The 14625-nt window shown below is 43.8% G+C and overlaps 1 protein-coding gene across 3 annotated transcripts in view; it reads right to left on the bottom strand.

Annotated features, from left to right (window-relative positions):
• The window catches only part of PIK3CA (phosphatidylinositol-4,5-bisphosphate 3-kinase catalytic subunit alpha), a 68630-nt gene that overhangs the window by 40956 nt on the left and 13049 nt on the right, over positions 1 to 14625 (bottom strand). For all 3 annotated transcript variants that reach the window (XM_019478485.2, XM_019478487.2, XM_019478489.2), the window contains 4 exons: positions 7943 to 8359; positions 3585 to 3794; positions 2452 to 2702; positions 11 to 256 (listed from right to left, as the gene is read on the bottom strand). In XM_019478485.2, coding sequence (XP_019334030.1) covers positions 11 to 256; positions 2452 to 2702; positions 3585 to 3794; positions 7943 to 8294 — 1059 coding nt within the window. In that variant the 5' untranslated portion in view covers positions 8295 to 8359. The remainder of the gene's footprint in view (positions 1 to 10; positions 257 to 2451; positions 2703 to 3584; positions 3795 to 7942; positions 8360 to 14625) is intronic.

Genomic DNA, 14625 nt, shown 5'->3' with positions numbered 1-14625 from the left:
TTTGCCTTACCTTGTCAATGTCTCGTATATTTACATTTACATATGTTGCACAGAGAATTCTTATTCTCAGAGCGCTGTTTAAAGACCAAAGGGATTTGGCTGAAGCTTCTCCATTCATATACGGTGTAGCTGTAGAAATGCGCCTGGAATAAGATGGCATTGTAAAGGTATCCAATGGCAGCTGGGTATAAAGGCTTTCTTTGGCCATCAGCATCAGATTGGGCATGCGGCCAAGCATTATACAGCTTCTTATGTACTGCGAAAGTTGAAAAAGAAATTGAAAGTGTCTTACTATTTATTCTTTGTAATCAATACCAAAAAGCATTAAAGGAAAGTGTGTGCAAAAACAAAGGTTAAGAGAAATACGCTTAGAGAGCTCTTGTAAGAGCTGCTATATTGCAAACAAAATGCGACACTACTGTTTTAAACTAGATTGCTGTACAGGACAACACACAAATTTAAAAAAGATGAACAATGTTTACAGCAGCAGAAAGTTACACTACTAGCTGGAAGTAAAGTGTATACTTCAGTCCTGTATATGAATGTGGCCGGTTTTGGTGACAGTCTTAAAGGAGCAGCCTCAATCAGCACCTCTATTGAATAACATTGGTTGCTGCTTGAGAAACAGAGCTGCTCACCTGCTTTCTCATCAAATGGGTCCCCATCAAAGTGGTAACTGTTACTTAAGAAAACTACCAGCAGCAAAGGAAAAAAGAATATAAACCAAGGGATTTATAAAACAAAAGTTAGGATGATCTGACATAATTTCAGAGTTGAGAGTTATGATTGCTGGGTACTATCATTTTATTTCAGTCAGAACTATGAAAACAGGTGTTATAGAGCCTATTTATAAAGAAATCACGCAGTGGCTATCTTATGTCATTTGGATTACAGCTCTTCTAGGTTATATCAGCCCTAGACAAGTAAGGTAATTCACTGCTGCTGTCAGAAATTAAGGTGAGACTTCAACAACAGTAAAATGGATGAATGCTAAAGGGCTTCTGGAAATAAATTCCCACCAGCTTCACTGAGATGAAAGTTAGGCCAATATTGAAAACTAGTCATATTTGTTGCATTTTTATTAGGGCTGTCAAACAATTAAAAAAAAAATGATCATGATTAAAAAAACGTAGTTGCAATTAATCGCTGTTTCAATTGCACAGCTAAATACTCAATTATGCACAAAAAAACCTCAAAATTATGCAAGGACTTTGCATGGTTGGGGGTTGGAACCGGGCCGTGTGTGTGTGGGGGGGATTTGGAGCCCAGGGAGGGGGGTCCCCACATGCTGACAGGATGTGGGGTACTGTGGGTCAGGAGTGAAGGGCAGCAGCAGGGCTGCGAGGGCCGTGGTTTGGGAGTGAGGGAAGACAAAGAGACAGATACACAGCGCCTAGCAGGTAAGTCTGTGGAGGGGATGAGAGGGAAGGGGGAAGAGGGAAGGTGTCTTGTGGGGCAGATCAAGCCCGCTACTCGCAGATCGAGCGAGGGAGGGAGTGGGGCAGGGACAGAGGCTGGGTGAATGGAGCCCGGAGGCTGGGGTGGGTTGTGGAGCAGAGGCATGGACAGCTCATCGGGGGAAGGGCACGTGCCCCCCATATCTGTGTGCAGGGCGGAGGCAAGCTGCCTGCTGCGAGCTTGAGTTCTGCAGCCTGCAGCTGATGCCCCAGGAGCCGTGCACTGCCCTCACCACACATACCCTGCCTGCCTGGCAGCGGAAAACACAACATGGCATTGCATGGCTCCTGGGGCAAAGGCAGCACAGCGCAAAACCCCAGCCTACAGCAGGCAGCCTGCCTCCACCTTGCACACAAATCCAGGGGTGCATGCAGCAGCAGGGAGCCACACTCCCGGTGCTCCTGGACGAGCTGCCTGCGGCTCCATCCCATGACCTGCCCTGGCCCCAGGTCCCATTCACCAAGCCCCTGCCCCACTCCTTCCTTTACTGTGGGGACCCTGATCTGCCCCTCCCCCTCCACAGACTTACCTGCAGGGCACTGCTCTACATGCTGCCGGGGTGGGTTCCTGGCCACGTGTAGGCTGCGGCTGCTCATGTGTGCGCATGCATGTGTCTGTTTGCATGTGCCCCCTCCCCTGCTGCAGCCACCAGGAGCCCTCGCTGGGCAGTCTGGAGACGGCGAAGCAGAGCCCCAGCACAGGCTCCAAAACCACACGCACGATTAATGCATTAAAAAATTAACACAAGAGCCAATTAACATGTTAATTGCATGCATTAACTGTGATTAATTGACAGCCCTAATTTTTATTCATATAGCAGTTATTCAGTCACCAGCACAAGAATTAGCCAACGTGCTTAATTATGAATTTTCACTTTGTCTCCTGGATTAGTTTAAGGTGTCAGTCATAAATTGTGAATGCATGAGTCTCTTCCTTCCTCACAATTTTAATTCTCCTAGCATACTTTGAAATAATTCTATTAACATTACTCACCTTATACTGGCTGAGAGGATATTTTTCTAGCAAGTATTCATCGCAGCCGCACACTTTTAAAATATACTTGCCCTGGTACTCTAAGACGCAGAGTTTTAGTTGTTCAGATGACAGCAACATACTTCGTGTTTTTTTCCTGATTGCTTCAGCAATAACTTGCTCAGGAACACAGTCATGGTTGATTTTTAAGGTGTATTTCTGCTTATCATTGTTGGGAGAGACTATAACCCATATCACCACTATAATTTGCCCTGGAATAATGCAAAATAATGTCAGGTTCTATCACTAACCAGTTTCTTTAAAGAATGATGCATTGGCAGTCTAAGGAACTGGCTAGCAATTTTCCGCACAGAAAGAACATGCAGGCAAAACACTAGGCCTGACCTTGCAAAGTACTGAGAACTTCTGCAAGGTATCGGCTGCACTTTCTTTTACAATTACTTTTGAATATACTGTTCAAATTAACTTTTGTACCTTTGGAGTCGGAAAACCCTTTTCCAGTTAACTAGTACCATTTGAAGAGCCAATCACTTTCACTGAAATTATGACTCTTCTGTAACTAATAAGTACAAAAAAGCCAGGGCAGAGTAACACCTGATAGACTAATTCAGAAAGCATGAGCTTTCATAAGCAACTCTTTACAGATGCTAGTCACACTGCCCTGCCCTCTGCCTGCCTTAAGGCTAACAAGGCTAACTACCTCTGTCTCTATAGAACTAAAAGATAGATAATGTACCCAGGAATACTTCATTCTAGATTTTCTGAATATTAGACATTTTTTGAACAAAGACAAAAATAATAAGTTAGCAAATTAGTACTTGTCACATAACTGCTGATTCAACTGCACAAAACAGTACAATATAACCGGATAAACTTAAGCTTTTAAATTGCTAGAATATAGACAAATTGAATTATATACTTAATTAAATGTAATATTTCTTTTGAATTCATTTGCTACTTTGCAGGCTATCCTGATTAAAGAGAAAGTGTGAACTCACACTGTAAAATACTGCTACAACACATAACCCTTCTAGATTAAAATACTGATTTAATCTTTCTAATTAGCATTTGTTCTCACTGATCTGTTTCACAGTATAAAGCCTGTAAATTGCCATAACAAATAGTGCTTTTACCTTTGTCTAGCTTATTGTATATGTGTTTGGGCAGTTCAGGTGATGATTCTACATTTGGAGGATAGACATACAAAGCCCTACTGTGAGGCGCATTGGCATCTCGAAGATCCACTGCTTCTTTACAGACATTAAGAATGTTTCTTCTGAAGTCTTGCACCTCTGGATCCTTAACCATATCAAATTCACAGACAGGCATGCCAATGGCAAATCCTGAAACATTGAAAACACAGTTAAAAACTGTCAGATTTAATGAGTATCTTTTTTTAGAAATATCAAATTCTCTCTCTATTGCTGACAGTGTGTCAGAGTAGTGATTTAATCAACTTTAAAGTGTGAAAAGATATTTCAGATTGAATTTATATTAGCCACTGGCCCTTCACTCCTGCATGTATGCCATTTCACTCCCTTTCTGAAATTAATCTTAGTTAACGTGGCATCTTCAGTATCAGTGAAAGGGTGAAAAAAGGAGCACGTGTTCTGAAAGAACTTGGGGAGTCTCTGGATCAATGCTCATTGCAGCCAACATCCCAAAGGAAAAGAATTGATGAGACTACCTCTGAAGCCTGTAAATGAAGTTTTTTAAACCTGCAAGAGGAGCGGCTATACAAAACTTCTTCAAGGCCTCATCCGTGTCTCCTAATAGTATGAAAACTTTCAATATTTTTCTTTGATGGCTGTGGGATGTAACATTTAAATGGACTTTGCCTTAGAAATAAAAAAAACTTTGCTTTTTGGTGAAGATTCATGCAGCAAAGGCCTATTCCTCCAGTTTCTGAACAACTACCATCCCATTTACTTCAACCTCTAAAACGTGTGCAAGATGGAGTCCTTATATTGTGTTGACAAGCGATTAACAACCTATCCAGGACAACAGCTATATTTTTACTTAACTTGTGAAAAGTTTCCACTGTTCATAGTTAATTGTGATTTGCATTTAGGAGCATTCTGAAGCAAACTAACAAGTCCTTAAATTACTGTAATATGATGCGGCTGCTAACGATTTTAAAGTCAGATCATAACACTTATGCTTCAGAATGGATTTTTATCCCAATGTCAATGTCAGATCATCAGTCAAGTTCCAAGCTCAAGAAATAGCAAAGTATTTTGACCACTGTGTGTAAAAAAACTCATTGCATGATTAAGACCTCCGCTTCCCAAGATATAATTAGATTCTTTTTTTCCATGATAGTTTGCAACAGGACAAGACTAAAGCATACAAACTGATTTGCTGTAGTGTTTGTATCAAGCAGTTTTCTTTTTTCAAATCAAACACACAGAAGGAAAAGTCACATAAAAGAAAAGGAGGGTTGAGCCAGCTAGTTAGTATTGTATAGTGTAGACACGCAGGAGATATAACTGCAAACGCCTGTGTACATAAACTGCCTTATCAAAGAGCACACTTCTATCCAGGTTTTTAAAACCTTTTACCGGACAAGAAGTAGAAATGGAAGAAATGCTTGTGATGCCACACACCTGCAATAAAGGTTATACTGTATTTAAAATTATGAAAAGCTCAACTTGCTGTTAAACGCTGGGGGGGAAGGGGAGGAGGGAGAGCCAAGTTTCTAGAATCCCATGTGTTTGTGGTACCTTCTCATCCTTTCTAACTATTGCTTTTCCTCTCCTTTCCCCTCCCCCTTTCCTTCCTTTTGTCATGGTTAGTCTTTTCCTGTGGTATTTGCAGCCTGTTTCTCCTTCTTTTTCTTTTTGTCCCTTCCCCACCATTCAGTGCCCCTGTCTCTTTCCTTTACTAGGAATTGTTTTTGATGCTCAGTTTGTTTTCCTATAATCTCCATGAACTCTTCCTTTTTCAGCAAAGGGGAGTAATTTAAAAGCAAAACAATCAAAGTTTTCTAGATCAACTGCTTGCAGCCTCCTGGCTGTCTGCCATAGCCAACCCAGGCTCTGAGCAGGTCCCTGCCGCCTGCCACAGAGCCCTGGCTGCTCGCACCAGGCAGCAGGGAGGCTGCAAGCAGCTGCACTGGGGTCCATGCCGAGGTGGACAGTGGGGAAGAGGCTGTGGCTGCACTGCCACAAGGATCAGGCCCCCTTGCAGCTCCCCTACCATCTGTCCCAAGGTGTGTGCATGCCAAGCAAAATGCCTTTGCGTGCCATACTCTGGCACATGTACAGAGGAGTTGCCTATCCCTCATCCAAGATTTGATCTAAAAAAAATCCTCTCTAACATGCAAGATTACATTAAAATAACCAGTTAGTTGCATCTCACGTTACTGGCACATGTGGACAGAGCCTGGAAAAAATTATCACTACTTTTTCTCCCCAGAGTCACATTTGGAAAAAAAAGAGTTTTAAGATTTCAACCAGGGTGCTGTCCACAGATCTGCTCAGGTTCTTGATCTTTTGTAATATAACATAACGGGCATTACAATGGTGACTCCCCAAACCCACTATATGACATGCTCCTCCTAGGGGTGCGCTGATAAGAGATTTTGGGGGCTGATACCGACAGCCAGTTTTTAAGGAGGTATACCAGCTGATACCGATTCAATTTCTGATACAGCTGCGTGCAGCTGGTAAGTCTGTTGTGATGAAAGAGGAGGGGGAGGGAAGGGGAATGGGGGGCAGATCAACACCCCCCACGGTGAGGGAATGGGGCAGGGGCTGGAGTGCGTGCTGCCTAGTGGGGGCAAGGCAGGCATGGGACACAGCCACGGCTCATCTGGGGGGTGGTATTTAATCGGCCAAATTATTGGCCACATCAGGCCGATTCCTGATACAGTCAATATTCTTTATATTGGTGCTGATCTGATATCAGACCTACTTATTGGCGCACCTCTAGCTCCTCCCTCTGTCATAGTTGGAGTCTTTCTGCTACTGCAAAGAAATGGCCTAATCTCCCTGCCTCACTCCCTGCTTCCATTTTAGGTCCTTTCCCCTAGTGAATAGCTCCAGTGCTCACTTCTGCTGTTGTTTGTGCATCTTTCAGGCTGGACACAAAAAATCTACCAAATTCTGAGCTATTTCACTGCTATTTATGAGGTCCCCCATTATGTTGCTACAGTTTGGGAAAACTATAAGTAGTTCTGTAACTATTCCAGAATAGTTGAACTGGTATGGTCCTAGTACAAATTCAGTCACACTGGTTGGTTCTTTGATCACTTGTTTTAGCCTATTTTTCACGTGCTCATGCTTGGAGTTGAGTATAAGGCTGTCACTTGCTCATACTTGACACCACTGGCAGAACACCGTGGGACACAGGTCAGCAAGCTACGGCCTGTGGAGCTGTGGCTTTGGTGGCATTCTGCAACAAGGGGATGGTGCCTGCAAAGCACCACAGCTGGACACCCAGGGCTTCTCTTCCTCCCCTGCTCTGCTGCTGGGTGCAACGGAAAACAGTGGAAGTGGCTGGGTCCTGGTACTCACTTGCCTCAGACTTGAGCTGTCTCTCTCTGCTCCCTCGACCCTCAGAAAACGTTACACACCCTGCCCTTGAAAGCAGCCAGTAGGAATCAGTAGCATATTCAAAACTACCCAAATCCTTATTTACATGTAAAATGCTGTCATACTTTTAAAATACAGTAGTAAACCTAACTAGAATGCAGCTCCTGTGTAGAAGTGCTCATCCTGATATAGCTGCTTCCACACTAGGAGTTGTACTACCAACTAGGAGAATTATTTGGGTCAGATGAAAAAATAAAATAAGTCTATACCTATATCTATATTGATACAGATAGCTATAAAACCCCCAACTAAACTATCTATACAGAAATTGCTTGTAGATCTCATCCAAGAGAGACATTACATGCATCTCCTTACAGATTTAGGAATATACCCATTCTCACTCGATTCATGATTTGTAAGGTTATTTTCAAGTCGTAACGGGTAGATGCTTTTCCTTTTACAGTTGGCTTTGGATTTGCAGAAAGTCGACTCATCATGACATTTTCATACTCACCACGAGCAAGTGAATTTTTCAAGCCCCTTTCCCACCCACAGCAGGTTACATGGCTTTTCACTTACGCTGGAAGTTTTAGAAAGACACGGAAATCGTATAAACGAACAAATACACTGGTGCTCCTTACCCTGATATGTCCCATTGCCAAAGCAATCCAGAACTTAAGCAACAGTGAATTATAATAAAGATATCGGGATTTAACGACAGCGGAAGCTACACTAGTGTTAAAATCTCCACATTTTAGGTGGATAACACAAAAGAAGGTGCTGGCTTTACTACAATAGCTGCTCACATATCGTAACCTCTGAGGTCCTTCAAGACAGTTCCAAACTTTGCAATACTGTAGAAAATGACAACTGACAGTTAACTGCACACCCATTTCAACTCCTTTCCCAGTATTTTGAAAAAAACTGATTTAATGCTTGAACACAGGTCATCTTACCAATTTCTCGATTCAGAATCTTTTCTTCTCTGTTGCCTACTGGTTCAATGACTTTTAGAAAAGGCTGAAAAAGCCGCAGGTCACAAAGTCGCCGTGTCTCATCAAAAAATTCTTCCCTTTCTGCTTCTTGTGTAACACTTACAAAAATGTAAGAAGATTCATCTTGGAGGAGCTGGTAAAGAGGGTATTTTCTTGCTTCTTTAAAGAGCTCGTGCTTAATAGTGAGTAGTGTGGCCTCACGGAGGCATTCTAGAGTCACTATCATTCCATTAGGTAGAAGACACTCTACGAGGATTCTCGGTGGCATCAAGTGGATGCCCCATAGTTCACCAGACGATGGTCTTGGAGGCATTTTCTTAATCTTTTGATTACCTTACAATGGGAACTGATTTAAAAACGGATTCCTACAGACGAGACCTAAATAAAAGTAAAAACGTATTAGAAAGAATAATGCAAACACAACATATTAGAATCACTAGCGCAATTTTATCTACAATTCATGCGTAAATCTGAATGATACATATCCGAAGACAAATAAGAAAATACCGAATAAGCCCAACTTTTTGCAGTTTATAAAAACAAACAAACAAAAAACAGGCCGCCAAACCTGACGTTAAAACAACCCCACGGATTTACTTTAGTAGTTTAACTAGAATTAAACAAGCCCCTCAAATGGAGCAATTAGCAGCAACAGAAAAATGTACTGTTATTCGTTTCCAGCAAAAATAAAGCACCAGGACTGAGAGCCCCATCTCGATCCTGGCAGCCTGTGTGAGCCCAGGGTTTTCACGCATCCCCAAGCCTTGGGGATCATAGCTGCCATGATCTGCCAGGCCTGGGAGTTTCACGCTGGGCATAGTGCACCCCTGTGGCTGGGAGCTGTCAGCTGATAGGGCTCCCCAGCTGCAGGGGAGATCCTGCTACACTTGCAAATTAAAACTAGATAGTAATCAGCTATGAAGTTAGTACCTATTTTTGAGATCTAACTTTATAGTTGTTTGGAGCTTTTTATTGTGTGATACCTACTGTGCATGTATAACTTGTCTTAAAGGTAATTGTGCAATTAACCAATTAATTGCCCAAATACCTGTTACGTGTAGCTTGATCATTTTACCAAACACCTAAAAGATACTGTTGTTTTCTGCTAGAAAAAGACCAACCTGAAGGACAGGGAGCCTCGATAGCCATGTGTATCGTATAACTGAGATCACACTTCTCTTCTGTCAAACATTCTGAAAGTAGTGGGCAAAGATGCCAATCACCTTCCTGGCTTTGCTCTGAGTCACTTCTTTCCAATCAGGCATTTACTCTATTCTAATTTCCTTTGATGGAGCAGAGATTGTTCTGGCTTCCTTCTTTCTGGCAGTTCTGATGGTGTGAAGAAGTCCCTGCTGTGCTCAGCAGTCTAGCTGCTTGCAGAAAGAGCATTTCCATTAGTCTGCCCTAGCTATCAAATAGGTATATAACTCATAAGCCATTTACACCAAAACATTTTCTCTCTTTAAACAGCATGTGATGCATGTGCTGGAGTTGTATGCATATTCATTCCATGTGCACATTAATTCTGCTTGCACATGTAAGTACACCTCCAGGGTCTGGATTTGGAGAGCAAACATATAAACAGAAACTGTCTGACTGTATAATTGGCAGCTTGTGTCTTTGTCTCAAATATTTTCAAAACTGGAAGGTTGCTGGGAATAAAGAGAATCAGTTCTGCTCTTAAATATATCAAGGAACACAACTAAAATTATTTTGGAATGGATGTTACATAGGCCCAATTAAGGGTACATGTGTGAGCACTTCCAAATAAGACTTACAGTCCTCCAGAATTCAGAGTACTAAACAAAGCCACAAGTACAAACACCCAGGCCCCTCACTGTCCTCTCTTGGGTGGATTAGCTTTCCCAATTTACCATGTAAAGGCATGCTCCATTCATAATTGCCCATTTGTCATTGCTCATTTGTGACTGTTTTTAAACTGAATGCAAGAATTAAATGTGAAAATATAGCATATTTAGCTTCCTTCTTCCTTCCTCAGTATATGCAATTATACATGATACACAAACATGCTTCCACCTTGTTTACATTTACATATATATATATATGTTTCCAGTACTAACAGTGATAATGTTTTCAGTATAATTTTAATCTAATCAGTCATTTGTATCATCCGTTTTTCCTTAGCTTGTGCAGTTCCAATACAGCAACTGCACAAACTATGAGAAAAGCAGTTTAGCTTTTGTCATAAGACTCAACCATTTGTTCTGGATAGATATGGCAGTCTTGTTTCCTCCAAACACTGCAATTAAGGTATCGTTAAGGTAGTCTGGCTATCTTAACTGCAAAATTTTCATTCCATCAACGGTTTGTCATAAATTGTTATATGCCGTTGGCCAAGTCTCTTGGGCATATTTTTGTCAGGCGCCGATACAGATCAACATTGACTGGAGACCTTCCAGTAGCTTACTGTTATTCCTCCTCAAGCACCCCCCTCCAAAAAACTAAGTTTCTGAGTAAGTGCCCAGGGTCTTGCAGGCTTGTACGGTCCACGTCACAGCCTGTGATCCTGCATCTTCATGTTACCTCTTCTAGCTGGATCAGCGGTTTTCAACCTTTTGGGACTTGAGGCACAAATCTGTAACTTTTGTGAACTGAGTGGCACCCAACATAAAAAACCAATCTATATTTTACAGTGCTTACTTCCATACAGAGGGACCAGGCAATGGAGGTGGTGCATTGGCTAAGCAGGAACAAAGCTGAGCTTGCACTTATTTCCTGGCACCTTGAGGCACCCAAAGGATCTTGTGGCACCCCAGGGCACCAGCTAGATTAAAGCTAGCCTGGGTAGGCATGCTCAGGCTATCATCCCACCCTGAACTGCAGTGTAGGTATGCACATATGCACAGAAGTGGGAGAGTAGATTCAAAATACTCACTGATCTACAAGTCAACATTTTTTCAACAACTATTTTAAATGGATTTTTCTGTATTCAAACATTGCAATTCTATCGGTTCCTGGCAATTATATAATTTTGGGGTGGTTAAGCCCTGAATGTCTTTCCTCTGCTCATGTGCACCAACTATTCATCCTCAGCTCCAGCCTTGACTGCTGCTTTATTTTCTAGGCAGCCTTGTTGTCCAGCCTGCACTTCCAGCTTCCTACCCCCTCCTTAGCTACAGCTTCCTGACCACACATCCACCCACACAGATCTACCGAGCAGCAACAGGAGCATAAACTGTAATCCAAACAGTTCTCCTTTGGGAGGAAAGCAGCAGAGCAAGAGACAGCTGCAAGCAGGTCCCAGCATGGAAGGGAGACAAAAACAAAAATACCAAGTGCCTAGCCACAGGAAAACATTGAATTCAATGGCTGCACAGAGCCCTCAGGTCCCCAAGTGAGATGAGCAGGGCAGTTCTCCCATCTAAGCCATTGTATAAGGACCTTTTATTAAACTTGGATGCAACCAACTGCACAAAGAGGGAACCACCCTGGCAACTGCAAGGACTAGAAAATTAATTTAAAAAATAAAGCTAAGCTTCTAGAGTGCAATTTGATAGAATCACAGGACACCTGGGGCCATGGCCACAACGTCACTGATAATCAGCCAAAAACTTGAGAGAGCCTGCACTAAGCTTCTTAGCTGCCAAACAGCACGGGAGGACTAGGGTATCCCATTTTTTGCATTTTTATCACATCAATCTTTCTTCTTTCATTAATTATTATTCAGGGTCCAATTCTTAAATTTGAACCTGGGCAGGCTGAGGTGGCTGCCTGGTTTCTGAACAGAAGCTGCAGGGCAGGTGAGAGGGAAGAGGAAATCATAAAATCGTAGACATCGGGTCAGAAGGAACCTTGCAGATCTTCAGGTCCAACCCCCTGCCTGGGCAGGAAGAAAACTGGGCTCAAATGACCCCAGCCAGGTAGGCATCGAGCCGCTTCCTAAAGACCCCCAGGGTAGGAGCCAGCACCACTTCCCTTGGAAGTCGTTTCCAGATCCTAGCCGCCCTGACTGTGAAGTAGTTCTTACGGATGTCTAACCTAAACCTACTCTCCAACAACTTGTGGCCGTTATTCCTTGTTATCCCGGGGGGCGCTAGGGGAAACAAGGTCTCCCCCAAACCCTTCTGGTCCACCCTAGTGAATTTATAGATGGTCACCAGGTCCCCCCTCAGCCTTCTCTTGTGAAGGCTGAACAGGTTCAGGTCCCGTAACCTCTCATTGTAGGGTCTGCCCTGCAGTCCCCGGATCATGCGGGTGGCCCTCCTCTGGACCCTCTCAATGTTGTCCACAGCCCTCTTGAAGTGGGGTGCCCAGAACTGGACGCAGTACTCCAGCTGTGGCCTGACCAGTGTCACGTAGAGGGGGAGGATCACCTCCTTGGACCTGCTTGAGATGCATCTGTGGATGCACAATAAGGTCCGGTTAGCCGACAGTTAGCCTGCCGACCGTAACCTTGCATTGTCGGCCCATGTTCATCTTGGAGTCAATAATGACTCCAAGATCCCTTTCTGCCTCTGTGCTCTCAAGAAGGGAGTTCCCATCTTATAAGTGTGCTGCCGGTTACTACTGCTCAAGTGCAGCACCCTGCACTTGTCTGTATTGAAACGCATCCTGTTTTTGTTAGCCCACCCCTGCAACCTATCCAGGTCTTTCTGCAGTCTCTCCCTCCCTGCTAATGTGCCCACCTCTCCCCATATTTTGGTATCATCAGCGAATTTGAACAGGTTGCTTTTCACCCCATCGTCCAAATCGCTGATAAAGAAATTGAACAGCGCGGGCCCAAGGACCGAGCCCTGGGGGACTCCGCTGCCCACTTCCCTCCAGGTCGAATATGACCCGTCCACCACCACCCTCTGAGTACTACCCTTCAGCCAATTAGCAATCCATCTGACCGTGTAGGCATTGATGCCACAGTCACCTTGTTTTTTAATGAGGATGGGGTGGTCGACAGTGCCAAAGGCCTTGCTGAAGTCCAGAAAGACTACATCCATGGTGACACCTGCATCCAGTGCTTTTGCGATCTGATCGTAAAAGGCAATCAGGTTGGTCTGACATGACCTGCCTCTAATGAAACCATGCTGGCTGCCATTGAGCATCATCCCCGATGCCAGCCCATCACAGATGTGCTCCTTGATGATCTTCTCAAAGAGTTTCCCCAGGATTGAGGTATGACTGACAGGCCTATAGTTGCCCGGGTCCTCCCTCCTCCCTTTTTTAAAGATAGGGACCACATTGGCTATCTTCCAATCATCTGGTACCTGGCCCGAGCACCACGAGCACTTGTAAAGGTATGCCAAGGGCCCTGCAATAACCCCTGCTAGCTCCCTCAACACCCTGTGGTGGAGAGCATCTGGAGCTGCTGATTTGAACACGTCCAGCTCCTCCAGTAGCACTCTAACCCGGTCCTCCTCAACCTTAGGTCTTGAGGCATTCCCCTTGAGTTCATCTTGAACCACGGTGGGACTCAGCAGCACTTTTAAAGACCTTCTCCATAATTCAGGACCCAAATCTAGTCTTGAAAGCAATGACTAGCTATCATTCTAAACTCCAATATGGTATTTCTATTTTAAATCTTGCCCACAGATCTATTTTCTTTTGCAGATTAGGCAGATTCAACCTAACTATACAGGAAGGCTACTCATGAAACAGAAATATCCACCCGCCAGCCTGACTTGTTGGCTTGGGAGGTCTGCTGCCTGCCAGAGGCCTGCGTCTGAGATGTCATAAAAAGGTTGCCGATATTCATCTGGCCTTCTAACTGCTGTCCCATGCTGCTCACGGGACTCTAAAAGGAAGCTTACAAGGGCAGAAACTTTGTTTGTAATATTCTTGCAGTTTTCCCCATGTGCCCCCTGCTGGTGATGGGTGGAGGGGCCCCGTTGGCTCTGCTGTTCATTCCTGTTGGCCAGGAGGTGAAAATGGCAGTTTTAAACACCACGGCCCCTCTGCTAGTCAGCAGTGGGAGGCAAAAGCTGTGGCCGACTGAGAGGGGGCGAGCAGTGAGCAGTGGGACCCCTCCATCAATTAGCAGTGGGGGGTGGGGATAGCAAAATTAAAGGACCCGCCATGCAGCGCACTTCCTGCACAAATTCCAGTGGTCCCAAGTCATAGAACGAGTGAAGAGTGTAAGACTATTATACAGACATGCAGGGAAAAAGTTAGGAAGGCCAAGGCCGGATTTGAAATGCAACTGGCAAGTCTATAAAAGGCAATAATAGGGATTCTGCAAGTATATCAACAGTAAGAGGAAGACTAGAGAAACTAAAGTTTCTTTACAGAATGCATAAGACAATCTAGTTATGGAGAATGCAGAGAAGGCAGAAGTATTTAATGTCTTTTTTACATCGGTCTTCACAAATAGCAACAGTTATCAGATGACAAGAGCATTTAGCTGCAAAGATAGAGAAGGAAACAAACAACCTACAGAAACGGCAAAAAAAAGTTAAGGATTACTTAGAGAAGTTAGTAGCTTTCAAGTCAGCAGGGTCAGATGGGATGTAAATACTGTTTAAAAAAAATATTTGTTTAACCTCCTCTAATTATATTGGTTAAATGATTTATCGATAACATGGCAACTCAGACACAGCTGCTGCTGGGAACCACTCCCGGCTCCTAGGGCCCTTGACTGGGGGAAGGGCGTAGGGAAGAAGCAAGCCCAGCCGGACAATGCAGGCCATGAGAAG

Source organism: Alligator mississippiensis, chromosome 7 (genome assembly GCF_030867095.1).
Source record: "Alligator mississippiensis isolate rAllMis1 chromosome 7, rAllMis1, whole genome shotgun sequence".
Lineage (NCBI taxonomy): Eukaryota > Metazoa > Chordata > Crocodylia > Alligatoridae > Alligator > Alligator mississippiensis.
This window is presented reverse-complemented; position numbering and strand designations above follow the sequence as displayed.